This window comes from Hydra vulgaris, chromosome 02, assembly GCF_038396675.1.
Source record: "Hydra vulgaris chromosome 02, alternate assembly HydraT2T_AEP".
In the NCBI taxonomy this organism is placed as follows: Eukaryota; Metazoa; Cnidaria; class Hydrozoa; order Anthoathecata; family Hydridae; genus Hydra; species Hydra vulgaris.
In genome coordinates this window covers 9,187,708-9,205,031 of record NC_088921.1, presented here as the reverse complement: position 1 = coordinate 9,205,031, position 17,324 = coordinate 9,187,708, and the positions used below count along the sequence as shown (strand labels likewise).

General features: G+C 26.0%; 1 protein-coding gene across 4 annotated transcripts in view; it reads left to right on the top strand.

Annotated features, from left to right (window-relative positions):
- LOC136076715 (NACHT, LRR and PYD domains-containing protein 3-like) overlaps window positions 1–17,324 on the top strand; it is a 40,525-nt gene that overhangs the window by 14,172 nt on the left and 9,029 nt on the right. For all 4 annotated transcript variants that reach the window (XR_010636535.1, XM_065790084.1, XM_065790085.1 and 1 more), the window contains exons 2-3: window positions 5,868–6,175; window positions 10,551–10,598. Coding sequence is in view for 3 of the 4 variants with exons in the window: in XM_065790084.1 (XP_065646156.1) it covers window positions 5,868–6,175; window positions 10,551–10,598 (356 nt within the window). In the remaining variant the exon portion in view is untranslated. The remainder of the gene's footprint in view (window positions 1–5,867; window positions 6,176–10,550; window positions 10,599–17,324) is intronic.

The following is a 17,324-nucleotide window of genomic DNA, read 5'->3' as shown; positions in this document are numbered from 1 at the left end:
TATCTCTTTTTAATCAATATGTAAATTTTCAAACAAATTTGATGTGTTTTGGTTCTTAGAAAATCTTACTTTCTAAAACTAATCTTGAAAAAACGTGTCCTGTGGCAAGTTTTTTCATTTATAGTGGTCTTAATTCTTTTGCCACTGAGTTAACAGCTATATGACTACACGTAAAATTAGCTATATGACTACGCGTAAAATAATGAACTAGGATCATGATGAATTCAAAGAATATAAAATAAAAATTACTTATCAGAATTTTACAAATAAGACCTTGATTTTTTTTGTCATAGAATTGGCTTTCAGAATATTAAAAACTTTTAAATAATTTTTATATTTTTTATTAGTAAAATGATCAAAATATATCATGTTGTAGTTAACAAAAATATATAGTTTTTTTATGTAACCTTAAACAAATAAAGAAGAAATACATAAACATATCATTTTCAAATTTAAATAAATGAATGATAAATAAAAAATAAGAATGTTAGCTTTATTAATTCCAAACTTATCTAAACATTTTTCAATAATCTTTTTAGTGTGGTCTGCAGTTTGTATTCCTTTTGTATCAATGGTGCAAAGATTGACAACAATAAATTGATTGTCTTTAGAGTATAGGGCATTAATACCAAGGTAGTGACACATATATCTTGTAGTTGAATCAACCTTTAAATAGATCCATAGTTTATATATGACATTTTTATTTTCTTTGTGATGCTTTATGGCAAGGTTGCAAACTTGAATTCTCATATTATCACTGTTAAGTGTAAATCCGAACTGTGAAGCCATTTTTACACAAATTCTATGTAGGATTCATGATCAAATGCCTGGAAAAAAACATTTCTGAATAAATTGACGAACAATTTTGATAAAACTGTTCTGTTTTTTTTATTTAATATTAATTATGACAAAGAAATTTTGAATACGTTTTACAAAATTAAACCAAATAGCAAAGTACAAAAAAAAAAGTTAAAAACAAAAAGTCTTGGAAAATGAATAGAATAAATGTAAGTCTTTTAGTAAATCTTAACCTGCATGCTATAGACTGTGTTTGTAATAAACACACTTCAAATTTTGGAATAATTTATATGACGCAGAGCTTGCCATATGCAGCGCAATTTAATACATTCAAGCTTTCACTGGTTTAAAGTTACGTTGCTGTTGGCTAAACAATTTTAAACTAATAAACTTGTAGAAGCTAATAATGGTTTGTTAGTAAAGGTTTATATGCTGATATAAAATTTAAAATTCCCAAAGTCTGGGATTCCCTAAAATTATAAGGACAGGCAGGACTCCAAATTCCGGATAAAAACAGGAAATCCTGGACTTTGGACTCTTTTTTCATCCCTGCATATAACTGAATTAAAAAGACCTGGTATCTTCTTTTACCAGCATAGATAGTTCAGTACAATTAACAATATCTTTTTCAAAAAAAATTTTTACTGTTCTTGAGTCGACATTTTATCACGTCATAAAACCTATTCAATTAATGTGTTCTGTTTGTAACTTCAGCATAGCTGTTCTCCTGTAACAGCATAGGTGTTTGGCATAGGTGTTCTTCTTTTAGCATTTTAACTTATCAGCTGTATTTTTCCTATTACTGTACAATTTAAAAGATTATCGTCAACTTTTTGATTGTTTTATTTCTTATATGCTAAGTGACTGGTCTCTGTATACTTTAACAGGAAGAATGTTTCCTCCTGTTGCAAGTTTTATACTTGTGCTATCACCAATAATAGATATATTATATTTAGCTTACAAGAAACAACTCTGTCAGAAGTATTTTGATTTATTGATGTAATTAAGGCATAGGAGTTTTCAGCAGTTGTTTTTTTGTTGCAAGGTTAACAAATACCGTTGCCAACATTTTGACAGCATTCTGAGCAGGATGAATTTCTTTTTTATAATGGAATTATCTCAGATTATCATCTATAATCATCAGATAGATAAATTTAGAAAGATTAAGTGAACAACTGATTTTAGTTGTTCTAGTACTGCTTTTAGTACTTTTTTAGCCTTAGCTCAAACAGCTCAATAGCAATTGTCATCTTTTTTAATTATTTTTAACTTAATGACAGTCATTTATTCAGAAAGTCTCCAAATCTTTACTGACAGCTTTATCTTTCTGTTTTAAAATATAAGTTATGCAGCTTCAGCAAATTCCAGGCAGATGAGATTTTAGACTTGAGGTTCAGACTGAGTTCAGATAGTCTGTGATCAGATAAATCAATAAACTGTTTTCCTCAAATATAGATATTTTTTTGCCTTAATTAACACAACCAAAACAGATCTGACTCTGAATGAAATCTTTTCTGAATGAAATCTTGCTTTTTGCTGACTCATTTTGAACCAAAAATGTTTTTGTTTAGTTTTTTCTGTGAAAAAAGTGCCAAGAAAGTGTTTGTGCCACTCTATAAGTACAAAATTTAAAATTTTTCAATACAGAATGCATTATCATTGTAAAACTCTTTGTATAAAGAAGGTTGGAAAGGGGAAGAATCTTTTTCATAAATGGTATTTCCTAAATTATTGCTGAGTACAGCACTGATAGCATTTATATAAATAATTAACACATGCAAGCCTTATACAACTTTTTGTATTTCACTTGTTATGCAAAAGTTTATCACAAAGTTTCTACTAATATAACCAAAGGCTTTATACAATCAAACAGAAATAATGTTATCAAATGTGATATTTAGAATGTAATTGTGTAAAATTAGAAAATAATTAGGAAGTATATCTGTTTCTCCAAAAAAATCAAGTTGGCTGCAATGTTTCATGAGGAAAAACAATGTAGTGATTTTTCTTGCAAAATTTTTATCTAAGATGGCAAAACAAAAAACCAAAAAATGTATATAAATGTATATATATTTTCATTCACCTTTACAAAGAAATATAAAGCTTAAAATGAAGAAGCTTGGAAAGGTATAATCACTGTTACTTGATTACATCCAGAAGAATTCTTATCTTGTTTGTATTTCTTTATATTTTTCCTAATCGAAAATGTACATATAAATATAGAAAAATGTAAAGTATATTGAAATATACACATTTTAGCTGTCTTGACCCATAAAACACAGGAGTGTATAAGTCAATTCTACCATTTCTATACTTATATCTTACTTTAATATTTTTTAGTAGGCCTTAAAAAAACTATGCATATTGTCTACCTTTTAAAGTTATGAATAAAAAAATAATTTATAATATAGTTAACTTTTAAATATTTTATACTCTTCTGTAGTTGTTTCACAAACCGCTATATATTAGTGGTTCAGATATAAGTATCCGAAGCAGTTATTCTAAATAATATTTAAAATACCCGCTTGATATGTGTTGATTAATTACAATTGGTATAAAAAATTTAAAGAAATTTTAAAATTAGACTTGAACATATGTGAATTTGACATGACCCTTATAATATGGGTCATGGTAAGTCTATTTCACACCTACCATATCTATACTTATTTTTTATATAGTCTTTTTATATAGCCTTTTTATTTCAATAACTTTTAGTAAGTGGTTGAAAATAAAAATCAGTCAAATCTTTGTTTTGAGTAAACAATTCTTGTTCAATACTACAGAACTTCTATTTGTAAAAATGTAGACCTATAAAATAACGGGTATGACCTTAATTTTTTTCTTTATTAAGTTTCTGTTAAGTTTTTATTAAATTTTTTTCCAGACCATTCCGAGCTTAATAGGAGCTTCGCTCCATTATTTATCTTTAGAAGATAAAAAGTTTGAATGTAAAAACCTTAACCTATAAGAAAAAAAAGTTTTCTTTTTAATGTGTGTTATACACGCAAACTTAGTTACCTAAGCACATTAACAACATAAACATCTCTATTGTGACATATGCACAAACAATTTCTACTGCTCAACGTAGTTGCAGTGAATTAATAAAACTTCAACCGAAATCATCTATAAAAATCTTATCTTTGACAATCTTTGACAAACTTAGATTTTAAATGAAATGAAATAAATAAAAATTTACTTTTGTTTAATACAATTTCCTTCTTTTAGTGTTTTAAACTTTTTTTTTAAGTATTTTTTCTTTTTTTTTTAATGCAGAGTTTTAATTTTTAAATTCAATTTTTATTAAATTTTTTGTGTTGAACAATATTGAATTTAATCTAGGTGAAAGTACTTTAGTAGTAAAGTCTAATTTTTAAAACACTAAACACTGTTGTATCCAATATGCTTAAGAAAAGAATTTCATCTCAATTCTGCTGTGTTTGTCTTGCAAATTCTAAGGAGATTAATTTGAAACTATTTGAAAAAAAAATAAAAAAATTTAAGCAAGCAAGTTTTAAAACTTGGAATTTGCAGTCTTTATTTATGGATGCGCTGCATGGAGTGGGTTTTTAATACTGCTTGTAAACTCTTAGCAGGAAAGAAATATAAAAAAAAAAAAAAGCAAGGAAGAAATATTCACAAAAGAGTTAAGAATTTATTGAAAGCAAAAAAAAATTCCAGCATTTATTCAAGATACAATTGAAAATATGGGTTTCTTTTGTCAGGAAAGGAAGTGGCACAACCAATACTGAAAATGTTGCTCGCAAATTTTATAATTATCCGATCGTGACAGGGGGAAATTTAAACTAGGATATCAGAATGATTAAGTTGTTTCGAGATTTACTTATTGATATGAATAGCACAGCTTCAAGACCAGATATAAATTAACTATTCTAGGAAGTATAAAAAGAAAAAGAAAGACCATGAACTAAATGAAGAACTGATGAGCAGTTCTGCAATGAGTTAAAAAATGGCTATTTTCATAGCTACAAGTATTTAAAAACATCTATTAGAATAGAACGTTGAGGAACTTTTAAAAAACCAAGCGAAGAATCAGATCATAGCAGATTTTTTTATTATTTTCAATGACATTTTATTATTAAATTGTGTTTCTGATTTAATTCATAAAATTATATAAATATCGGCGCTTTCGGTTTAATGAAAAAATTTATCCAGACTAATGTAGTTTTCCGGAATAATCTAAAATTAGTCCAGATGAATTGAAAAAAATACGAAAAACTTTTTTTATATAGAAACCTAATATTTTTCTTTTAAATATAGAAATAGAAACAAAAATTCGACGTCTTGTGAAATAATCAGTTCAATATGTTGAATCCTTTATTTAAAAGCCTATTTCCTCATTTAGTATTTGAGCAACGCATTGTGAGTTTTTCTGCTTCAAATTGTTTTAAATAAAACTAAAAAAGGTCCTTTTTTGTAAATGATTATAAATAAATAAAAAAGTCTATAAATTTCATAAAAAAGTTTTTTTTACTTAAGAATATTTTAAGAAGTTTTTCCCTTAATAAGTAAAAGTAAAGAAAAAATTTATGTGCTAGTAGTTGTAGCTATTTTTATTCCATTTCCTTGACGAATATTTTAAATGTCTTTGCAACAGTTATAATAATTGCAGTACCAAGCAAAGTCCTCACTTAAGTATAGCATTCAAGAATCTGAAATTTCACAAGTTTGCAAATTAAAGCTAAAGTTACGATTCCATAATATACTGCAATTATATTATTTAACATAAATTCTCAATAGGCGTATTACAATGTAAATAAATTTTAAAAGATTGCTTGTAGTCCAAAGTAAGATTTTTGGTATTTTCCATTCATAGAGCTAACCACTTCAGCCACTATAGTGTATTGTTCGATAAAAGTTTTAACACTATTTAATAAATAAAAAATTTTATAAAATGGCAAATAAATGCTATAAATCAATATAAAGAAGATGTTGCTGCAATGCAATTAATTTATATATATATATATATATATATATATATATATATATATATATATATATATATATATATATATATATACATATAAGTATGTATTAATTTTTTTTTTTAGAAACATCAAAATGGCGCAAAATAATACATATGCAAAGAAGTGTGAAAACATTCTTAATAGCCAAGAGTTCATGTTGAGTTTTAGTGAATGCGTTGGAGTAAGTTGGAAAACTCTTGGACGTAGGTTAAATATTGAAGAACATTATTTAAGTATGATTGATGAAGATAATCCTAAAACTGACGAAAAGGCATATTCAATGTTAACTACATGGATGCAAATGAGTGATAATCCAACATTTGAGGAGTTAAAAACAGCTTTAAGAAACATGAAGAGAATAGATTTAATAAGAAAAATTGACAAATTTACAAGTAATTATTTTTTAACTAATAATAATAAACTAATTGATAATTTTTTTGTGTGTGCAAAATATTTAGATTTTCTACAGTAAAAACTCTTATTCAATGATAGTGATGCTATAAAAGACTATTTAATTCCATGCTATGTTCATTCTACGACAGTCGAATTGCAAAATCTATTCAAATAAAATTAAACTAAGTTGGTTATAATATTACGGACTTAAGAGCATTATCTAAACTTCTTGAAAACTTTTCTAATATCTCAACAGTGTTATACTAGTGTTGTAAATTATTAAAATGTGATCATGTGTCCTAAAATATTCTGAAGTATAGTTTTACAGTGATAACTGTTTCAAACTTAATAAAATATAAAAAACTTTAAAACTCAAAAAACCATTGTCATCACCAAGTTCTCTAAACCTTTCTCTAATATTTGTGGTCTATGAAGTAACTTTTCTTTGCTAAGTCTTATCTCTTTCAAAGTTCAGACTAATTTGAATCAGCTGTTTTATCTTGTGAACTTATTGTTGATGGTTATTTTCCTTTAATTTGTAAAGACTCAAATAGTCACATGCTTGGTCTGGCCATTTATATTTGCAAGAATTCAACCATTTGTTAGAAAACTAGGTTTGAATTTACAGGCTATTCTTTTATGTGTCTTTGTTTAGTACTACTTGACTCTATCACCTTTCTTATTTTCTATACCTCTCTCTTTTATTTTAAGACTGTATTATTTTGGATATTATTTCTGATCAAGTTAATCGAGTCCTTTCTCTTTATTCTTAAGCCAATATCATTGTTTTTGGTAACGTTAATGCTTATCACATTGAATGGCTTTGTTCTAGTGTTAATGACTTTGCAGAATTCCCCTATCATCATATCTCTTACAACTACCCTTAAGCTGACTTGGACTCTTGCCATGATTTTCTTTGTTCCTGCTGATAAATTTGCTTATTATGTAACTTCTTGGATTCAGGCTGGCATGGAATCTTTTATTCCCTCTTGACAATTCCATGTCAATCTTCACTCTTCTCCATGGTTTTCCTCTTATCGCGCTGCTGCAATTTTCAATTGTAACAATTACTTTCATATTTAACGTGAAAACAATTCTTTAGAAACAGACGTCTGTTTACAATTGCTAGAAACCAATGTAAAAAGGATTAGTCTAAGGCTGAAGCCCGCTATTCTCAGGTCACAAAATCTCGTATTTTATCTCAAATGTTATGCTCCTGAGACATCTGGAAAATCTTTAACAATGTCTTTAATATAGGCAAATCTGTTATTCCACCTCTCTTGCATGCTTTATATTTTGTAATCTTGCCTAAAGACAAAGTTGAATTATTAGCTTAGAACTTTTCATCAATCTCATCTTTTGATTCCACTAATCACATTTCCTAACTGATATAGCCAACAAACAGGTCGATCCATTGCTTGGCATTCGTATCTCTATCCAGCTTCTCTATCTAAAGACTCTTCTACAGCTTGTGGTCAATACAACGTACTTGCTATAGTCTTGCAGAAGTGTTAATTGGAGCTGTTGTCTATACTTTCAAAACTATTTAACAAGTGCTTATCAGAGTCATGTTTTCCAGCCTGCTAGAAAGTGACGTCTGTTTTCCTTATTTTTGAAAATTCTTGAGAGCTAACTCGTCCAACTACCTTCCCATTAGTCTTCTTCCTATCATTAGCAATGTTTTTAAGTTTTTAATTAACAAACATTTAATCTTTCATCTTGAATCTAATAAATAATATCATCAATATGGATTTTGATCTTCTTGTTCTTCTGCTGATTTGTTAATGCTAATAACTTATAGGTTTTATCCTGCATTAGATAGATGTTGTGAGGCTAAGGCAATTGCTCTCGACATTTATAAAGTCTTCGATAAAGTTTGGCATGCTGGTCTTCTCCATAAGCTCTCTTTTTATGGTGTATCAGGTAACATCTTCAAGGCTATTGAAACCTTTCGTACCAATTATAGTATAAAAGTTGTTCTCAATAGACAGCACACTTATTCATTTCCTTTAACTTATCTTTATCCATATCCTTAGCCCTATACTTTTTTTAATTTACATCTAAGGTGGTATTGTATGCTGAACATTTTACCATCTATTCTTGTCTTGATAAGAAGCCAATACTCTCTGATTGCTTTAAGGGAGCATTTGAGCTTGAAAAGGATCTCACTTCTGCTATACCATAGGGCTCTTAGTGGCTGGTGAACTTTAATTCAGATAAAATTTAAACTAAATTTTTTTTGGCCTATCTTTTTCATAACAATCTAGATCATCCTATAATTATGAACGGATGAATGAATAAATATTTATGAATGGATGAATGAATATTTATGAACCATCTGCTAAGGTTGTATCTCTTTATCATGATGGCCGCTTTCTTCCTCTGGTTTCTATTCTTTATTTCTATATATCTCCTATCCATCCTTGTATTAAATACTGTTGCCGTATCTGGAGCAGATCTTCAAATGATCTGTATGTTAGTCTTATTTTTTATTCTTCCTGATTTAATTGATAATTTTTATATTGATAAAAAGTAAGTTGTCATTCATTCTTGATCGAATTTTCACCACGAATAATTCAGCAACAGAAAGTTTTTTCTCAGACTCAATACGTATTAGAGAGATAATCTCCAGTGCCTTGAACAAAGTTTCATGATTGGCCATTCTCTTTTTAGTAACTTCATAGAACAATGCTTTGAATTTATGGTTTAAAATGTGACACTGTTTTTTTCCCCGATGCTGATTTGCATCCTTGAGTCAGAGTTGTTAACAAGGCCAAAAGCAGCACGACCAAGGCCACATGTTGCAAGGCTAATACCAAAGCCAAGATTTTAGGTCAAGGCCAAGATTAGGAGTTTCAACGCCAAGGCCTACTCAATCATTTTCAAGACCAAAGACTTTAGTTTTTGCCTAACGTTAAGGCCACTTATTAACAAAACTATAAGTAACGATTACTGTGAAAATAAACCACATAATGTAAAAATAAACCAAGGTTGTGCTCAGAGTCAATAAGAAAACATACTTGTAGATATGTATGAAGCCGAAAACAAAAATACATAAAAATAATGAATAAAAACTTTAAATTCTTTAATTCTATATTTTTTTTTTTTGAAGGCCAAGGCCAAAACAAAGCCAACAGTTGCTAGGCCATTTTACTTCTCAAGAAAACAACATACTATGAATTTTTTATTAAAAAAAAACATACTATTCATGTTACTCTGTTTTTTGATGCCTATGCTTTCAGAAATTTTTTTTTTGTACTTAATACTTCGTACCCAATTCTTTCTGATATTATTGTTTCTAAAAAAAATACCTAATGTTCATTTGTTAATGGTAGATCAGTTTTACTTTTACTTGGTTGTATTAGGTAAAATTGAAAAATGATTGCAAGGAGGTTTTTGAATTTTTATTTTTAAAAATTTAGATCTGCTACAATCTACTTTTGTACATATTGTGTTGTAGACAATGACATTTAATATTGTGAATATTGTGTTGTAAATATTGTGTTGTAGGCATGTTGTAGGCAATGACATTTAACTCTCAATGTTAGGTTAAAATCAGGATTTATGTCACTACCAAATGCTGAATGTTGGTATCAATTTGATTTTTGTCAGGTTGTTTTGAGACAGTATCTTACGTTTGAAAAAGAGTAGCATTAAATAAAATCAGATTTTATCATTTTTGTCTTTATCAAGAACTTTTAGTTTCCTCCTTTGCATTTAGGTTATGTAGGTTTCAATTTTATTCAAAGCCATCACTTAATTTATTTTTATGTAATATTAGTAAGCATAACCTTAAAAAACCTTATCAAATCTTATAAACATCAAAGTTATAAATGAAATATTTAAGTGTGTAGAGTAAAGTAACATAAATATTATTTACTAATAAATAAATAAAAAATTTTGATTTGTTGAAAAAGTTTCGCTACGTCATTAGCATTGTGCTACAAAATATTGTTACAAAAATAGTGTTGCTTTTTTGAAGTCAGTTTGTTAATAAAGTTTAATTGTTCTTTAAATGAAGATGCTATTGCTTGTAATATGTAATACTTGTAATAGAAGATTGTTATTGCTTGTAAAAGAAGATTGTTATTGCTTGTAGTAGGAGATTGTTATTGCTTGTAATAGAAGATTGTTATTGCTTGTAATAAGAGATTGTTATTGCTTGTAATAGAAGATTGTTATTACTTGTATTAGAAGGTTGTTATTGCTTTTAATAGAATGTTGTTATTGCTTGTAATAGAAGATTGTAATTGCTTGTAATAGAAGATTGTTTAGAACTTAAATTGTTTTTTACTTTTATTCTTTTGTAAGTTTTGTGTTCTTTCGTGCTCACAAAATATTTTTTTTTTGAAACTTTTAAATTAAATCATTTAGAAACTCCAGGTTCACCAGAAATAACTTCAAGATTTTCTGCCAACAAAGGTAATTATGTTTTTTTCAGTTACTTTACATTTAGTTTATTCCAAAGTTTGTATGATTTTAATATATTTAACATATGCCATAAGATTTTAATATTCTTTTGCTTGCTTAAAAAGTAAAGTTGAAGCTTAAAATGTAAAAAGGTAAAAAAAGTGACCAATTTTAGTTATTTTGGTGGTTTTTTGTTGTAAGTATAAATTGTATTACAGTTTTGTAATATCAGAAGTTATCCTGATTTTTTTGAAACTAAAAATTTGGACCAAGACCCAGCCATATCACTAGTAATACTTTGCTTAATATGTTTATTTGTGCAGTGGTCTTGTTTGAGTTACTTGAGTTTGTTTTTTGGAGCTATAGTTTTAAGAGAGGGGGTTGCATCAACAAAAAAATAAATATATATATAAAAAATTATATAGAGAAAATTTGATTTAAAAATACATATCTATATAAAAAAAAAACTTGTTAAAAATTCATAAAAAAAAAAGGAAATACATGATAAGTATAACTGAAGTTATCCTTGGTTTTCAAAGTACTAAGAAAGATTTTAGATTTTTTGAGTGCGAAAAAATCTGCAATCAGATGAAATTTTTCAATCAAGACATTAGACCAGATCTCAGCCATAGTTTTGTCAACTAACTAAAAATTATAACATACCTGCATTGTATTTTGTGTTAAAAAGTACTTTTTTGGTCTTCGAGATACAAGTTGATGAAATATTTTTTTTATTATTTAAACTAGACTTATATTCATCAAGAAATTTTAAGTTTCATATTACAATTTCTCAGCGTTCAAAAATAAGGACCATATAAAATTTTCAACCTCCTCAAGTTAAGGGGGCATTAAACTTTTTATCGTCATATTTTTTGAACGCTAAAGTATTTTAATATAAAATTTTAAATTTATCGATTAATATAAGTCTAATATAAGAATATCTGTTTTTAATAACATGTGTTTGCTCACTCCATTTAGCTTATTTTTTCTCTTTTATATTTTTGAAAAAAAGGTCTCTTTTAACAACAATTTTGCTACCTCGACATTTAAGATACATTTTATTGTCCGCGAAAACTTAAAACAATTAAATTAATGGGGAAGTACATTAAGTTTCATCGATTTTTAAAAAACCACAATAATAATGACTAAAAAGCTTTTTTTAATTAATAGTGTTTTTGTTTTTTAAAAACATTTTTTTTAAACATGCGCTGAGTGTTGCTACATCGACTATCTTATAGCCTGACTCGCAACGCAGTGCTGCTACATTGATTGTCAAATAGCCTGACTCACAACAGAATGCTGGTACATTAACTGAAAAATAGCCTGACTTGCAACGGAATGCTGTGACATGGACTGAGGGTTTGGTTAGGGCAGGCAGTCTATCAAATAACTAAAAAAAAAAAATTTTTCGGTCTTTAAAATAAAAATAAACCTAAAACTGACATTTTATGGTAAAAACTTGAAGATGATAATGCAAGAGTATATATATCAATATATATATATATATATATATATATATATATATATATATATATATATATATATATATATATATATATATATATATATATATATATATATATATATATATATATATATATATATATATATATATATATATATATATATATATATATATATATCAATTTATATATATATATATATCAATTTATTTATATATATCAATATATATATATATATATATATATATCAATATATATATATATATATATATCAATAAATATATATATATATATATATACATATATATATATATATATATATATATATATATATATATATATATATATATATATATATATATATATATATATATGTATGTATGTATATATATATATATATATATATATATATATATATATATATATATATATATATATATATATATATATATATATATGTTTACAAACTTTGCTAAGCAAATAAGCTTTAAAAAATAAAAACTTTTTAATCAAGCAAAAGAGGGTGATTTTATTACCAAAAAAAAAGTTTTTAGTGGAATTGACCACATAGTATATGTATGTATATATATATATATATATATATATATATATATATATATATATATATATATATATATATATATATATATATATATATATATATATATATATATATATATATATATATTATATAGGTAGAACATGCATGCATGAGAGTACTGATGCATCAACTGCAGGTTAGGGTTGGGGCAGATATTTTGTTTTAAAATAGTATAAACATATAACAAATACCGCCAAAAATAAAAAAGAATGATTCATTAAATATAATAACAATCAACCAAAGAAATGAAAAATTATATTTTTTAAATATAGAATTTGACTTATGTTATTCTTTTTGAATTCTTATTATTAAGCCATATATATATCTTTTATTGTCTTCGAATATACTATGACAATATTATTGTTTTTTATAACAATAAAAGTTATATAACAATTTTTGTCTTCGTTTATACAATGTATATTGTATACACAAATATCTTCACGTATATAATGTGTAACAATGTATATTGTCATTGTGTATTCAACGACAATATAGATAGTATTCTTAATGTATATTCTACTAAAAAAAAATTCTTATGAAAATAATAAAATGTAAAAAAAATTTATTTTGGTAATAACTGCGGCAATACCAATAAAATTTGTAAAAATTATTGATTACAAATAGTACTTTTATTAAACAATATTGTTTATTTAAGCTTTTTACAAATTTTGGGTAAAAATTTTTTTGTTTTTAGTTTATTTAGGCTGTATTTATAGTTTTATCAAAAACTGTAACTACGGTTTTTGATATAATTATCTATATAAAAAAATAGTCTAAATTTTTTCAAGTTTAAATATTTCATTTATATTAAAACTAAATATAAATTAAATTGTTAAGAAAAATTTAAGAAATAGTCTAATAGTGTCATAATAATTAAATTATTAACATACAATCTAATCTATTTCAAACAACTGTATGAAAATTATTTTAATTTAGATTTCAATGTTATTTTGAGATTAAATATAAAATGGCAAACGCATTTAACCACCATCAAATAAAATACCTATGAAAAGTTACCCATAAAACCAAATGTTCCCAACCGACACAAATAAAACATGATTTTAATTTTAATTTACATATTTGTTTGATCTGTGTTTCTTTATAATAAGGCTCGCTTCTGAATGTAATTCAGAGGTCTTATGAATGTTTCACGCTGATCAAAAAAAATATTTTAGTTTCAAGAAGATCTAGGATGTTCAGGGCGTAAACTGAACATACATTATACATACATCCAGTGTTTGCTGGGTATTTGATAATTTAAAAGTATTTTGATTAAAATGCTTTGATAAAAAGAATAATAAAAATGCTAAAGTGGGCAAAACTACAAAAAAAAATGGACCAATAATAATTGTAAAATTGGACCAACGTGTCAAAGTTTTAAATCTTTGGTTTCAATATAAGATTGTTTGTCTAGAGAAAAAATTCATTGAGTGTATGATAAAATAGAGTGAGTTATCAACTGTAAAACATGGTGGATTTAATGTTAATGTGTGAGGCTGTTTTGGTTGGAATGCTACTAGTGACATTGTAAAAAAAGAGGAAGTACTGACAATAGTTTATTTGTACACCTAATAAACCATGCTAAACTGTCAGAAAGATAGGTTAATGGAAAGCCATTTATTTATTCAGAAGAAAATGACTTGAATCTAAAACATATTTTTCGAAAAATTGTATGTGATATTTGACTGAGTCCGAAAACAATCAAATTTTGAATAAAATGATTTAGCCTCCCTAATCACAAAATCTCTCTCCAATTAGATTTTTATGTGAGGAATTAAAAGTAATGTCAAAAACTAACGTCTAATGATGCATAAGATTTGGAAAATACTGATTATTTAGTGGCATACAATTGACTTTCACAAATTGGATTAGTTGTTTTTGTTCACGAATATGTATGTTGTTATTGTCGCTAAAGGTGATTAAAAAGCAAGTAAATTATAAACTAATCTAATGGGACCTAATATTGATTTTTTTGAAAACCTAATAAATAGGAAGATAACATATAATTTTGGTAGACTTTGCTTTAATTTTCTCTCCCAACAATAAGTAAAGCTTTGATAACTTATTTCGAAAAGTACGATCTTTCAAATAATTATGGGCGGTAGTGTATATACGTGTGTGTGTGTATATATATGATTCAGCAAGTATATATATATATATATTTTTCTCACGATTTAAAAAAAACTTTTTATATTAAAAGCCTTTAAGAAGTTTATTAAAAAGGTTTTTAAAGACACAGCGAATTTAAGAGATGAAGTTGTGAGATACTGCATTGCAATATTGGAGGTTGAATGCAGCCTACTAATTATAAATTATTATAATTAGTATATAAGTTTGGAGAACTATGCGGAATATTTATAGGAGTCAAACAACTCAACCATTTACTGAAAACACTACAACTACTAAGTACAAAAAAATAAAATACTGCGAGGCATCAAAGGACCAAACGGGTTTAGTTCGTTTTAACTTTTTTTGCAACGATTATGGTTTTAGGGTAGATCATGCTACAATGCAAGTTAAAAGAATAAATAAATCAAAAATAGTAATTTTGATTACTATTATTTTTAATAATTTATATTTGTTGTTATGAGGAAATAAATTTGGGTTTTAAACTTGGGGTCAGCTAATCTGACCAATATCAGTTTAAATCAAATCAGTACTTGTAGACAGAAAGAAATATGTTTTAAAGACTTATAATGTTAAACTACATATATTTCAAAAATAGAGAACTTAAAGATCTCTTTTCAAAATGATATCAACTATAACATCATATTTAATCTTTTATGTCATCAATATTTTATCTTGTTTCTTTAAATCCAAATCAAATAAAAGTTATTAATTATAATTTATTTCAAAAGTCAAAACCAAGCTTTTGTCAAGCTTCTTTGGTAAATTTAACTTAAAACTTAATTAAAAAATATTTTTTTAAGTAATTTCTATAATTAATGCTAGATGTTTTCTACTGAAATACAAGAATTTAAGATGTAAGGTAAAGTGGGGTGACTTTGACACATCTATATATTGTATATTTTTTTTAGCTGTGACAAACTAAATTTGGTATGCAATATTTTTATGTGTTTACCAATGATAATGCTGCTTTTAACTGATGAATTTAATCAGTTATCTAATATTTTTTTATAGATAATTAATTTTGTTTTTGGGGTTCAACTGTTAATGTTACCCCTATATGGGTAAAATTGACATTATTATGTTATATGCTTTAAATGTTAAAGTTTCATCATGAGGGATAACATTATCATTGAAATATTGACAAACAAAATAGAGAAAACATATTTAATATATAGTAGTAAAATTGCAATGAAAATGTAATGTTATATTATTTTTTGAAAGATATCAATTAGCTTCAGTTCTGATTGTGCCTACTTACTAATATAAAAAAGTGTGTTAATTTATGATTAAAATTTCTTCCTCTGAAAATTGTCAAATTAGATTCTACATCACAATAATGACTCAATAACTTATTATGACGAAATCCTGTATTGCTGTAATTTTTGTTGGATTTCTTCATTACAAATTTTTAAGTGTTTGGTTTAATTTCAGAAACAACTAGGTAATTTTTACATTCACAGGTTTTGATGTTTAGTCCTTACCAACACTAAGCAACATTGTTAAGTGTGGATTTTAACTTTTTACAAGTGTCGGTTTTTAGATCTGTTGACATTTAATGTATTGGTACATTTCTTTTCTTTTTTTTAAGAATTACTCTTTTAATTTAGGGTTTGTTTGATTTCATTTCATGTAACTGTGAAAGATTCATCAGATGTAAGACATTCCGCCAACTATTGCTTGATTCTTGGCCCATGGGATGACTTAAGCATTTTTGTCAATGTTATCTCAAAACTGAAGTATAGGTTTAAATATAAAAATGCAACAAAAAAATTAAAAACATCATAAAAAACACATGTAAAATAATTATGCCCTCTGTATTGTGTTGTTTACACTTACTATTATGTGGATAAAAATAGTTGTATTTGTTCATTTTACATCTTTTAAATGAACATCTGGCTTCAACATCTGTTAAATTAATTTAAACAATAATTAACGAGTGGCTGGTAAAAATATTTAATCTAGTACATGTCAATTGGTGTTCAGAAAAAAAAATTTTAGAATTTGAAACACCAAACTGACTAGATTTGAAGCAAATATGTTTAAACTTACTTACAAAAAATTTCAGCGCCATTGAACCACTCTTTCTTTGCCCTCAAAGCACATGTTTGGGAAAAAAAGGGCCTAAAAATGACCAAAAATTACTTTACTTTTGGATTACTTTAAGTGTCTTGAGAACAAGGCGAGCATAAATATTTATAATAATTTTTTTTTTCAGGGTTTAGATATATATCTGTATTTTTGATTAAATAAGTATGATTTTTTTCTTTCTTTTCAAAAAACAATATAATTGACATTTTAAATTGGCTAAAAAACGTTTATTACCTGTGCGGCGTTATTTTTATAACTTTTTCAACAATTAAATTCAAACTTTGTTATTTAGATTTATAATACAGTTTGCAAATGTATATATTCAAAATAAGAATAGAATTACTCATTTTATGTACGTTTAATACCATTACCAAACAAAAGAATATGTTCTTAACTTAAAACTACAATATTTTTAATATTATAAGTAGCGATATGAAACAAAAATTAAAATTATTA